The sequence below is a fragment of the Prionailurus bengalensis genome, chromosome C2, assembly GCF_016509475.1.
Source record: "Prionailurus bengalensis isolate Pbe53 chromosome C2, Fcat_Pben_1.1_paternal_pri, whole genome shotgun sequence".
Lineage (NCBI taxonomy): Eukaryota > Metazoa > Chordata > Mammalia > Carnivora > Felidae > Prionailurus > Prionailurus bengalensis.
The window spans coordinates 84,659,663-84,674,261 of record NC_057350.1 but is presented as its reverse complement, the minus strand read 5'-3'; the positions used below and the strand labels follow the sequence as shown (position 1 = coordinate 84,674,261).

Here is a 14,599-nt window from a genome sequence, read left to right as displayed (position 1 = left end):
GAGCAGGACTTCGGAGGCGACGATTGGCCAATCGTCCACAAGCCAGCGGAGGTGTGGTCCCTACTTCTTGGCGCAGCGCCTACTGCACCAGGGGTTGGCCCTCATTCACCAAAGGACCTGAGGGTCTGGCTTGCTGTTTCTTCTACTGGCCCGCAGGGTTCCCTGGTTCTCGTCGGGCTTTAAGGAGAACTTTCCCCTTGATCTTTATCATTAACGGTGCGAGAAAGTGGGGGAAGAGGAGTCCCGGGGGAAAACTCAAATGCAGTGAAGGGCAAGATACATAACTTTCTAGCGTTCTCAAGAAAGGGGAGGAAAAAAAAAAAACACAAATAAAAAACAACTAAAATAAAAAAGTCATAACTACTTGAACTTTTAAAAAAGTGTTTTAGTTGGCTTGGGAAAAAGAGGAAGTCAAACCGAAATTGCAGAATATCTAGAAAATAAAAATACTGCATACAGATGCTTGTTTGGACATAGTTAAAGCTGGCTCATAAGCAAATTTATAGTGGAAGTAAATTAATTATCCAATTTAAGGGTTAAAATATGAAAATAAACATAGGAAAGCAGAATAAAGAAATTGGTAATGATAAAAGAAATTAATAAATTAAGAAACTAGTAATAAAGGCTAATAAATCCGGAGGTTAGAAAAGAAATTAACAACAGCAAAATAGTTTAACCAGAAGGGGGGGCAATGCACATTTGCTGTGATAAAAAAAATAAGTGGGAAAAAGTCACATACAGAAAACAAATTATAGATTTGACTAGTTTTGCTCAACTTTAAGCAAATAAATTTGAAAACTTGGATAAAATGGATGATGTTACAAGAAAATACAATGTACCAAAATAGATCCTGAGATGGAAAATCTAATCAAACGATTACCATAGAAGAACGAGAAAATGTTAGCAAAGAACTATCCTTCCACTACCTTCAGTTCCACCTTCACCTTCACCTCCAAAGCACGTGGCCCACCTTCTCTCACAAGGAAGTTCCACCAAAATGGTAAATAGTAGTTGACTCCAGTGCTATTAATTCTGTCTTAGAGCACACACACACAAAGAAAGTCTTTCATTCTTTCTATGAAGAGAACATGTCATTGGTACCCAAATTACCAAAGATAGCATGCACACATAATATAGTCCAATTTCACTTATGAACATCAATGTAAAAACTGCCAAATGTTTTATTAATTAAAGTATCTGGTAGCATGTGAAAATAATAATATACCATGACTTAGGTTTATTCCAGAAATATTAAGAATGATTCAATATTAATATAATTAATTAATCTTACTAATAGTTTAAAAGAAAAAAAAAACCTGTGTTCATAGATGCTTAACAGGTCCTTGCTAAAATGGAACATACAGGGGCGCCTGGGTGGCTCAGTCGGTTAAGCGGCTGACTTCGGCTCACGTCATGATCTCGCGGTCCGTGAGTTCGAGCCCCGCGTCGGGCTGTGTGCTGACAGCTCAGAGCCTGGAGCCTGTTTCAGGTTCTGTGTCTCCCTCTCTCTGACCCTCCCCCGTTCATGCTCTGTCTCTCTCTGTCTCACAAATAAATAAACGTTAAAAAAAAAAAAACAACAGCTGGTTTATAGGGGTTTTAAAAAATAAAAAATAAATAAATAAATAAAATGGAACATACATGTTAGATTTTAAGACTTAATAATTAAAGAAGTGATATTTGGACAAGAGGCTAGTTCTCTGAGAAAAAAAGTTGAACCCCTAATCACTTCTTAACACCTAAAATCAAAATAAGTTCCAAGTGAATAAGAGATTAAGTATAAAAGATGGAAGCATGAAAGAACTAGAAGACATCATGGGAGACTTTAAAAGAGGAAGGTTTTTTCTAAGTGTAACACAATACTCAAAGTATAACAGAAAAAGAATTAATAAATTCAACTATATAATTTTTTGAAGATATGCAGAGCAAAACACACTTAGGAAAAAACAGTAAATTGGGAATAATTTTATAACTCATCACAGATGAAGGGCTACTTTTCTTAATATATAAATAATTCCCACAAATAAATAAGAAAAGAGAACTATAATGTAATAGAAAGCTGTCAAAGAATATGAGCAGACCAATGAAACAAAGTAGAAAGCCCAGAAATAAACCCATGCATGTATATGATCAACTCGTTGTTGACAAGAGTGCCAGATACACGTAATGGGGAGAGGATGGTCTCCTTAGTAAATGGTGCTGGGAAAACTGGATGCCCTCATGCAAAAGAATGAAACTGGACCTCTCTCTTATACCACTAGAGGAAAACATAGGGAAAAAGCTCCTTGGCATTGGTCTTGGCAATGATTTTTTTCGATATGACACCGAAAGCAAAGGCAACAAAAACAAAAGTAAACAAGTTGGGACTACATCAAGCTAAAAAGCTTCAGCACAGCAAAGGAGACAGTCAACAAATGAAAAGGCAACTTAAGAATGGGAAAACATAATTGCAAACCCTATATCTGATAAGAGGTTTTGTTGGGGAACGTCATCAAAAAAGATATGACTGACGATTAATCCTTGAGCTGGACTCAGGTGCTCAAAGGCTCCTCACCCCTCCCCTATCCTTAGAATGTGGGTTCTGCTTGCCTTTCCCACTCCCAGAGGCTGCTCCAAGGACACAGCCTTGAGATGGTGATGTGGTGTTGAAAACGACTGGAGGGTATATGTGACTGAATCCAATTAGGACCTCTTTATAAACTTTTAAGATCTAGCAGGCAGGTGTGGGGATCCAATTGTCTTGCTGCTGCCCAAGACAAGCTTCATATGTAAGTTCTCCTTGCTTATTAAAACTGCCACCTTACCAACCTGGAGTGACCTGCCCCTTCCTTTGGTCTCTCCTTGCCCTCCTTGTATAGGGGCTAAATTTAGATTACAACTGGGAAGCTCCCAGGAGGGTTACAAGCCAACAGGTTAATACCTACAACATACAAAGAATTCATTCAACTCAATAGCAAAAAAACCCAAATAATCCAACTTAAAAATGATCAAAGGATTGGAATAGCCACTTTTACAAAGAAGACATACAAATAGCCAACACCTATGTCAAAAGGTGCTCAACATTTCTAATCATCAGGGAAATACAAATCAAAACCACAATGAGGGGCACCAGGGTGGCTCAGTGGTTAAGCCTGTAGCTTTTGGTTTTGGCTCAGGTTATGATCTCCCAGTTTGTGAGATCCAGCCCCACGTAGATTTTGTGGACCAGTTTCTATCACAACTATTCAACTCTGCTGTTGTAAAGCAGCCATAGACAACATGTAAACAAAAGGGCCCGGATAGCTATACTCCACAAAACTTTATTTACAAAAACAGATGTCCAAACCATGAGCTGTAGTTTATTGACCTCTGTCATATTACCCATTTTACAACTGATTACTGCTAGACCCATCTGACTTTATTGCTTAGTGGATATGACAGAATCCAGCTCAAAATGGGCTATTCTGGATATAGGGTAAGTTGGTGTCCCAAAGTCAAGTGTTCCAGGACCCAATAACATGCCAAGAGCTGACTCTTAAAGGGCATCTATTTCTCTGCAGCAAATGGCATGGCCTCAGCCTTACTCCAGAACACCCAGGACCTGTGTTATGATTCTCCCGCTGGAGGTTGCCAAAAATTCCATACTGTCCCTTTTTCACCACTGATATCTCCAACACCCTGAGGTCTACCTGATTGTAGAGCTCAAGCAGTAGGGCTGATTGCATTATGGCCTGGAGTTGCTGTACTGCCCTCTCCTGTTCTGGCCCCACTCAAAACTGATAACTTTCTATGTCACCTGGTAAATGAGCAGACGACTTTTCCTAGCTGTGGAATGTTGCCTCCAGAACCTAAGAACCTATGGTTTCTTCTTTGTGGAAAGGATGCAACATGCAAAACATCTGCATTTTATTTTGAAGTGGATATATGGCATGGCCCTGACCCCCTGGCTCCCTAAAAATTTCAATGAACTAGTCAGTCCCTGAATCTTCATAGGGCTTGTCTCCTGCTTCCTGGAATACATATTTCTTACCAAGACCTCCAACATAATAATCGCTTTGCGCTTGTCTAATTAGCATAATGTCATCAAAATAATGGTTCAGTGTGATGTCCTGTGGGATATCTGTGTGGTCCAGATCTCTTTGGATTATATTATGACGGAGAGTTAACACATCCCTGAAGCAAAGCTATCAGTTAATGTTGTAGAGCAATGGGCCAACTACCAGCCTTTGTGAAAAGGCAAATCTGCCTGAGCAGCAGCTGGTCCGTACACTGTTAGCACCAGAGCCTGAGAGTCTTCTCTCCTGGGGAGGTGCTACACCTGGGATAGAGTTGGTAGCGGGCTGGAAAGGGCCATGCCCTCATTGCCCTTTGTATAGTTTCCTATTAAGCCATTATTATTAGTGTAAATACTGGAATTTATTTACCTGAATTCCCCCCAGAAAGTACCAGTAATTGAACCTTGAAAATGGACCTGGAATAGCCAGCATCCAAGATGGTCACCGTTGATTTCCACCTCTCCTGGTCTTTACTCCCACATTGTACCAGAGATGGTTGGTGTGACCAATAGAATACAGCACAGGTGATGGTATGTAACTTTTGGGAATAGGTAGTCAGTGTCTCTCTCTTGAGTCACTCACCTGGGGAAAGTCAGCTGTCATGATGTGAGCATTCCTATAGATATGCCACATGGTGTGAACTTGGAAGCAGATCCTTCAGCCCCAGTTGAACTTTCAGATGACTGTAACTCTGGTCAGCAGTTTAAATGCCACCTGGTAAGAGACCCTGAGCCAGAACCACCCAGGTAAGCTGCTGTCAGATTTCTGACCCTCAGAAACTGTGAGAAAATAAATGTTTGTTGTTTTAAGCTGCTAAGTTTTGAGTTAACTTGTTAAGTAGATATACAGGACTAATACACCTAATACAGGACTTCTTATTTATCTCAATCCACAACAGAGTATATGGTATTTAGAAAGTTCTTATTCAGTGTTGGTCGAATGAGTGAATAAATGGATGGATGAATTCGTGGCAGCATTTAAGTAAACCAGTAATCCAGTCTGTTAGTCTGGTCGAAGAGTTGAGAGATTTAACTTATAACTTTAATATGGTTCACTTCTCAAAATTCAGATTCTTTCAAATAGGTCTTCATATCTGGTAATAAAGTGGTAGTAGAGAATAAAACAAAACGAATTATAGAAAGATGATTTAACTTACTGATTCAAGCAAAACTCTCCACTACCATAGTAAAAAGTTTTTATAGCATGAAAATTGAGTTATCAGAAATGAAAGACATAAATTAACCTCCAAAATAAGTTTTTATTACAAAAACTTCTAATTCAACTCATATTCCATTAAGACTAAACTGAGGACCTTGCCAAGCCTACTGACTCATAAGAGAACAAATCAGGAAAGTCATTATGTACTCTGGGGTGACCCAAATTATTCCTTTCCTAAAGAATTCTAGGGGTATGTGGTCTTTTCTGTTAGTATACTTAGTTCATTTGTTTAGTTGTAAGAACAAGCAGTGAATACAATTCTTGGCAGGCTGCTCTACAGAATAAAGTGTACTAGAATAGAAAATGTGGTTCTAACAGAGCAGAAGAAGCAAGTTACCACAAGGGGGGGATCTACCTTCAAGAAAGAAAAGTTGGCTGGAGGTTAGATTTCTGTTTTCAAAGAAATAAAAAATGAGTTGAGATGTTTACTCCATTCCTTTATCTTTAGATCCCACAGCTGCACAGTCCCATAAAAATGAGAAACTGATGTTTTGCAGAGCCCCTTAGTTTCCTTCAAGGAGGCAGAGAACTTTATTAAAGATCTCCTATTTCATTATCTATCAAGTCCTTTCATGTCCTCTTATCTCTTATGATTCTGGAGAAATTCCTTTTCTCTGTGAAAAAAGGAGCACTTGCTGGTGTGAGGCTTCAGGCAGAATTCAGTGTCATTGTTCTTGTAGCCAAGTTGATGTAGTGAAGTCCGCAGATGTTGGCACCAGACCAACTGGCAGTCAAATTTTGGCTCTGCCATTTGTTAGCTGGGTGACATTGAGGTGATCAATTTCCTCAAGTCTGAGTTTACTCATCTATAAGTTGGGAGGATTAAATGGAATGTATCTAAACTTAGCCAAGTGTCTGGCATATATGTGTTCAACTATTAAGGATTATGTTTCTTGATTATTATTTAATTCTGTTGTCTGTAGCCACCTAATTCTTAGCCTTTAGTGATTCTGCAGGAGGAGTCATCAAGATTAAAAGTATAAGCTGATTTGTTCCTCTTGTTGGAGCCACATCAAACCTCGACAAACTGTGATATAGTGGGATTTTTGATGATTAAAAAAAATTAAAGTGGAAAGGAGGCAAGCAGATCATCAGACATGTATATCGTATAAAACATGGATAAGAAAAGTTCTGGAAGTCCATTTTATAGACAAAGAAGAGGCATTTTTTTTAATTGGGAAATATGAAGGATAAAATAAAATTCCAATGTGCACAGGTAGCATTAGTTACAATTAACATTTTAGTTTATAATTTGGGAGCATATACCACTTCACATGCATTATATTAATTTAACATATCTCAAATGTTGATTTGAATGGTTAAAATATTTTGAAGGAAACTGGAAAATACTCAAGCAGCTCACTATATCTTTCATAAAATAAACAAAAAATACGTAGAAATTGATTTGTTGCTTGAATTTAAATCAGAAATGACTTAGTTTTTGTGAAAGACAGTGGTTTATATTGTCAGAAGGACTCACGCTAAGGGAAGTCCCCAACATTCTGGAAATGATGAAAGAATTCTCTAAACTCCATTATTTTCTTTTCCTCTGGGAACCAATTAGATTCTCTGGTATCCAGATGATTCACGTCTTAGGCGGATTCCATAGACAATCAAACCCACAGCGCAGAGACCAAGCACAATGGCCCCAATCACAGGAAGCACAATTGTGTAGTCAGATGAACACTCGTCAACTAAGAGAGGGAGAAAGAAAAAAATACAATATAGCAGGTAAGGTTTGGTGAGGACAGACCAGAAAGCAGACTAGAGTGGGAAGAATATGAACTTTTGAGTCAAATCCAAGCTTGACTTTTTTTTTTTAAATTGAAGTATAGTTGATATGCCACCAAGCTTGACTTTTAATTTCACCACTAACTGTGTGAACTTGGATGAGTTATTGAACCTTGCAATTTCCTCATTTATAAAATAAGCAAATAATGTATAAGATTCTTGGGGGATTAAACAAGATACCCTTATCTTTGCAGCAATTAATAGGTTTTTTTTTTTTTAAAGGCTCCATGCCCAACATGGAGTCTAATGCAGGGCTCGAACTCAGGATCCTGAGATCAGGAATTGAGCTGAGATCAAGAGTCTGACTCCTAACCGACTGAGCCACCTAGGCATCCCCAGCAATTAATAGATACTTAATAATCGTTAGACATGTTTTCTTCCAGGTGTGTTCTCTGAAAAGTAGAATGTGCTTACATACAAGAGATTGTTGTTAGATTATACCTGATCTCTTGAAAACATGTGATGTTTATCTACTTTGTAAAATATTTTTTTGCTACACTTAAAGTTCTAATTATTTATGAGAGCTTAAAAATGAACATTTGTAAATTTGTCAAAACTTTTTTCTTTAGAGGCATCTGGGTGGCTCAGTTGGTTAGGCATCCGACTCTTGGTTTCAGCTCAGGTCATGATCTCGTGGTTCATGGGTTCAAGCCCTGGGGTCATGATCTCATGGTTCGTGGGTTCAAGCTGTCAGCGCAGAGCCTGCTTAGGTTTCTCTCTCTCCCTTTCTCTCTCTCTGCGCCCGCCCCCCCCCCCCCCCCCCGCCGCTTGTGCGCACACACACATTCTGTCTCAAAATAAATGAATAAACTTTGAAAATAAAAATTTTTTTCTTTATTTCATTAGAGGGTATTTATTCTGTTTGTTTAAAATTTGAGGAAGACAAATACCATATCATTTCCACACATATGTGGAATCTAAAAATCGAAAACACAAGAATAAACAAACAAAAAGCAGAATCAGGTCTATAAATACATAAAAAAAAACTGATGGGGAGGAAAGGGGAGTAGGGGAACGGGTAAAATGAGTGAAGAGGAGTAGGAGACACAGGCTTCCAGTTATGGAACGAATAAGTCACAGGGATGAAAGGTACAGCATAGGGAATATAGTCAATGATATTATAATAGCGGTGCATGGTGACAGGTGTAGCTACACTTGTGGTGAACATAATAACCTATAGGGAAGTTGAATCACTACTTTGTCCACCTGAAACTAATGTAACACCGTGTGTCAGCTGTACTCAAATAAAAAAAAAAGTAAAGAAGAAAAATCTCCAGCACATGTTAAGGGGAAAAAAGTAACGCAGAGAAAAATGCATATAGTACTACAATATTTTATGTAAGTAAAGAGGAAATGAAGATATATTTCTTGCATTTACTTAAAGAAGATCTGGAAGGATAAATGCATGATAAACCAAAAAAAGTAATGGCCTATAGATGGCTAAGGGGAGAACGGGGTGAAAAAGAACAAGGTGAGGGCAAGGGTTTGTAAGGTAAAACGTCATATCATCTTAGTTTAAGACAAATGCAAAGAAAAATTTTAATGAAAATTTCAAATATTTGAATAAATATCTCATAAGATCATGAAAAATAAAAAGAATAGATATGAGAATATCTAAACAATATCAAAACAAACCAAGGATCAATTCTCACCTGAGGTCAGACAAAAAAGGATCAGGAGGGACCAGGAAGAGAGAACAATAGAGACTCAACAAATCTGTACAAGACACGCCCTGTGCTTGTCCTATACTATTTCATTTGGCAGTGGACAATATTTACATAATGATGATAATATATACCTTATTGATTTAACAAAAAACAGTGGTATAACAATAGAAGGGATGTTGTTAAGAGTATGAAATCCTTATCTGCCATAATAAGAAGTTTAAAGCTAATAAATTGAGAAATAGAAAAGCTTTTTAACATTTTTTAAAAGAATTATTGAGGGGTGTCTGGGTGGCTCAGTCGATGAAGCGTCCAATTTTGGCTCAGGTCAAAATCTCGCCATTTGTGAGTTCAAGCCCTGCTTCGCGCTCTGTGCTGACAGCTCAGAGCCTAGAGCCTGATTCAGATTCTGTGTCTTCCTTCTCTCTGTCCCTCCCATGCTCATGCTCTGTCTCTTTCTGTTTCTCAATAATACATAAACTTTAAAAAAATTTAAAAAAGAATTATTGAGATAGTTACCATAAGAAATTATTAAAATTAGTTAAAAGTACTTTGTCTCTTAGAGAAAGGGCAGGGAAATGTTACTTTTCATGATAAGCCCTTTTGGAGTACACAATTTTGTTATTTAGTATATTAGTAAATATGTATTTCTTAGATAAAAAAGAACGTTGACAAATTAAGAAGTTAACTTGATTAGAATGATTTAGGAAAAGATACAAAAATGTTAAAATGCAAAGCACCTACCTATTGACCAAAATGTGAAACACATATGCTAAAATAATTCCACCATAGGGTATTATAAAGATCTATTCATGTAAGTACACAAAGATATGTTACAATAATCTCATTTTATGAGAGCAAAATGGGCAATCTAGATATCCATCAAAAATGTTAAATGGGGGGCGCCTGGGTGGCGCAGTTGGTTAAGCGTCCGACTTCAGCCAGGTCACGATCTCGCGGTCCGTGAGTTCGAGCCCCGCGTCGGGCTCTGGGCTGATGGCTCAGAGCCTGGAGCCTGTTTCCGATTCTGTGTCTCCCTCTCTCTCTGCCCCTCCCCTGTTCATGCTCTGTCTCTCTCTGTCCCAAAAATAAATAAACGTTGAAAAAAAAATTAAAAAAAAAAATGTTAAATGGTATATCCATACAATAGAAGATATTGTGGCCACTAAAAAGAATGTGGTGGATCTCAGTGTGCTGACAGAGAAGTTCCCTAAAATCATGGAGCGTTGCATGAACCCCCAGAAAACTGCAGGTATGCCGGAAGTGAAAAGATAGACAAGATGCTGGGGAAGGGCTGGGATGGGAGTAGACAGCAGCCTTCACTTTCCATATAATTTAACAGTATTTAATATCACATAGCTTAAATGTTGTTAAAATGCAGAAAAGTGGGGCACCTGGGTGGCTCAGTCGGTTGAGCGACTGACTCTTGATTTCTGCTCAGGTCATGATCCCAGAGTCATGAGATTGAGCCCCCCATCAGACTCCGTGCTGAGTGTGGAGCCTCCTTGAGCCCCCCCAGCAGACTCGGTGCTGAGTGTGGAGCCTGTTTGAGATTCCCTCGCCCTCTGCCCCTCCCCTGTTCACATGTGCATGCACATGCTCTCTCTAAAATAAAATAATAATAATAATAATAATAATAATAAAATGCCGAAAAGTACACAAAGAAAACAATGATCTGATCACCACAATTCTTCCATTTCAATGAATCACTGCAAACCTTGGAAGGCAATTGCTTCCTCTGTACATAGATGAGTGTGTGTGTGTGCTCATGTGTATGCCTGACAAAACATCATTCACCTTTCAAAAAATGATATTTTTCTCTTTACAAATAATTAAGATGATTTAGAAAAGCACAAATAAAAAAATAAAAACCGTAGGAGAGGAAGAAATTTCTTCTTTCCTCCAAGATTCTTCCAGCTGGTTTAAGAATTACAGATTAAAAGGAGGAAAAAAACCCTAAGTTTTATTATATGTGCACAGTAATTCATCAGTAATGAAATTGATACCCAAAGAAATGACCAATGCAGGCAGTTTCTATACATTTTAAACAAAGAGATACTGCATTTGTGAGGATTTGACAGGATAAAAAGAATAGATGTTTGGGAGCTTCAATTAGTAAGGAATTCTAAGCGGAATTTGGGCTGAGATAGCAGATTAATAAAAAGTAACAGGGTTTGTTTCTATAGCTTTCTTGGCTTTAACGTTCCTCTCTCTGGGGACAGGATGTGTTTTTACTGTGTGTTTTACAGGGAGGGTACCTTTCATATGGGAGATTTCCTGCTTTCAGGGTGACCGAGGAGGGTCTGAATGTCCTTGCACTGGCCGTTTCCCAAGTAGATTCGACTCAAAATAATCAGTATGCCATTGTGGCACATTTTGGGCCAGCGTCCCCCGGAACCCTTACAAAACCAATCACCTGAAAACCACCCACCCAGAAATTATCCTTGCGAAAACATGGACAAATATAATTTCAGGCATCTTTCTTTACAACTATAAGGACATGGGTAGAAAAAAAATATATATATATACACATACTTTTATTAAAATAGGATCATACAAATGCTATTTTACCAAAATTGCTTATTTTAATTGATTTCACAGAAGAAAAAAGCTAAAACAAAACTGGGAAAACTACCGAACTTCAAATAAATGTAACTTTGTCACAGGAAGTATTGTTTCATAAAAGATCTCTTTAAGGTTCAAAAAAGAGACTATAAATACACACTAAAGGATTATGAAGTGCATTAAGAGGTTATGAAATATGTGAGAGACAGTATGCATTTTCTAAACTCTGTGTTTCCAATTTAGACATTATCTATTGATAATGTTTTGAAAGATTAGCACTAACAGATTCCCTTCTCTCTCTCTTATTCCCAACTCAAATTTTGAATAAATGTATTATTTTTTTACAAAAATTTTAATGTTTATTTTTGAGAGAGAGAGAGAGAAAGACAGAGCACAAGTGGGGGAGGGGCAGAAAGCGAGGGAAGCAGGCTCCAGGTTCCCAGCTGTCAGCACAGAGCCCAACAAGGGGCTCCATCTCACGACCCTGCACACCACCGCCCCCAACCATGAGATCATGACCTGAGCCAAAGTCAGATGCTTGACTGAGCCACCCAGGTGCCCCTGAATAGATATATTATTTTTTAAATCATTGTTCTGGTTTATAACATTTCAATTCTATTTGATAACTATCATTCCAATAGTTAAAAAAAAATATGTTTCAAATATATAACACACATTCCTGATTCAAAGTCAAAATAATACAAAATGCTGTATGTTGAGAAGTTCCACTTTCACCTTTGTCTCATCTTTTTTGTCACCCCTGTCTTAACCACTGGTTTTCCATATACATTTCCAATGTTTCAGGTATAAGCAAAAATGAAAATATATTTTATTTCCTCCTTTTCTCACTATTATGCATTATGTTTTTTCATTTAACAATATATTTTGGGTAACTTTCCTATACATACATAAAAATGTATGTTCTCATTCTTGCTTATAACTATATTCTGTTATGGGATGTATCTGTTCCAGACTGATGGACACTTCTCTTGTTTCAAACTTTTACTATTACAAATAATGTTGTGATGAAAAACCATGTACATGGTTTTCATATACAAGATGTATCTGTATGATAAATTTTCAGACCCATAGTTGTTTAATGCTTTTTCCATTTATCTATTTAAATAGATAAAATGCTTTTTTTTTTAAAAAACTGTGGCTTCTCTATTCCAGAGAGATATTTGCTTATGTTCTTGTTTATAATGTGGCTTCTCTCTGATCTTACCAAATTTCATTGTCAAACACTATCTTTAAGAAAAGCTCCTTGGTGTTATATCTCTTGAATTATTTCATGTTTGAGGATACCTGCCTATTATCTTAGTAAATGATATTTCGGAGTCACACTTTCTTTCCCTTAGGATTTTGTAGATGTTGTTTGCTGGCTTTAAATGTTATAGGTGATTTGGTTTTTTAATGGAGAGGGCGAATTTGTATGTCTAAAGAATTCTTTATCTTTAAAGTTCTATAGCTTAGTTTGGCTGTATCTTAATGTTAAGCTTTCTTTTAAAAAAATATTTATTTTGAGAGACAGAGAGAGCGCAGCGCTTGTGTGTTCTACATGCATGCACACACAAGTGGGGAAGGAGCTGAGAGAGTGAGAGAGAGAGAATCCCAAGCAGGCTCCTCACTGTTAGCACAGAGCCCTATGCAGGACTCAATCCCAACTGTGAGACCATAACCTGAGCAGACATCGAGAGTTGGACACTCAACCGACTGAGCCACCCAGGTGCCCAATGTTAAGCTTTCTGTGTCTATTTTTTCCTGGGTTACACTGTGCTCTTGCAATCTGCAACTTCAAACATTTATCTTAAGCAAAATCTCTAAAACTATCAAATTTATCTTCTTCCTATTTTTGAACTCTCTACTTCAGAGGCACCAATTATCCTTATTTTAGACAATCTGAATATCTCCCATGCCTAGCAGCTGCCCTATCATGGTATGATCTTATTTTTTATCTGCATTAAATGCTTATTTCAGTTCTTTTCTCTTGAAGATAACTCATTTTTCAGCTCTATTCTGCCTCTTACTATTTGTTACTATGCATTGCTTTGATACTCAATTTGTTCACTCATAGGAATGAACTCTCCCATTCACCTCACTCTTTCATTATAACATTTCACCCCTGAGTTCTGGTTATATGGAATTCACACTCTTATTAAGTGATTCTCAGCAAAATCAATTGTCAGGGATTTCTGTTTCTTGAGTTACATTTTCTTTGTATTTTATCAACTATATTCCTTTCTAACTCTCCCTCCTTTAATTGTGGTAAAATATACATAACATAAAATTAACTGTTTTTTTAATGTTTTATTTACTTTGGGGGGTGGGGGGGAAGGCAGAGCGAGAGGGAGATGCATTATCCAAAGCAGACTACAGGCTCTGAATTGTGAGCACAGAGCCTAACGAGGAGCTTGAACCCATGAACCGTGGGATCATGATCTGAGCCAAAGTGGGACGCTTAACTGACTGAGCCACCCAGGTGTCCCTTAACTGTTTTCAAGTGTACACTTCAGTGACATTAAGTACATTCACAGTTTGTGCAACCATCACCACTATCCATTTCCAGAACATTTTTCATCTTGCCAAACTAAAACTCTGTAGCCATATTTTAATCTAGTCTTATTCTTGCATTCTTTTGCTGCAATAATTTTGCATAGTGGTCATGTACCTTGTTTCATCTTGCTTATGCTTGGGCATTTCATCCATGACATTGAATTTCCTTTAACATCATTTGGGTAAATTAGGATATTTCTTCCCATTGTGAGATCAGTTAATGTTTCCCATTGAACTACCTATTTGGATTCTTTCTTCTTTTCTGTACCTTGGGAATTAGTTATAGTCTCGGGGTACCCTGGGATTTGGGGTTGGTTCCCCAGTTCACTTCTATCAGTCTCTGTGTTTACCCTGCTTCCTTTTCCCAGTAGCCATTTTCACTACTCCTAGATGAGAAGAGATAAAATGACCAGGCTTTTTCTCTCCAGTTTTAGGAATGGTAGTATGTGTTCACAGGATTTTTTTTTTTCTCTCATATGGCTTCTTGGTGTGTGTGCTAGGGAAGCAGGTGTCCTGCTGAGCTCTCAACTCTTCCTCTGAATCTTGTTTCTTTTTTGTTCACCAGTTTTCAAAGTGTATTGCATCAGCTTATATTTCACTGCTACTGGTGATTTTTAAACACCCTTTTCCCTTCCACCCATCTACTAGATAATGAGGAAGGAAAATTCTGTGGGGAAAATTTAGTCACTATTTTAACTCTACTTTTTCATTTTATGTATTTCTGTAATACTTAAAACAAATTTAAAAATTTAACAGAATTTAATTTAAATACTT

General features: G+C 37.6%; 1 protein-coding gene across 1 annotated transcript in view; it reads right to left on the bottom strand.

The window, feature by feature from the left end:
- Nucleotides 1-6,394: 6,394 nt before the first annotated feature.
- Nucleotides 6,395-14,599, bottom strand: part of LAMP3 (lysosomal associated membrane protein 3) — a 54,899-nt gene continuing 46,694 nt past the window's right edge. Inside the window, exon 6 of the mRNA XM_043594804.1 lies at nt 6,395-6,946. Within this exon, the coding sequence (XP_043450739.1) occupies nt 6,813-6,946 (134 nt within the window). The 3' untranslated portion in view covers nt 6,395-6,812. The remainder of the gene's footprint in view (nt 6,947-14,599) is intronic.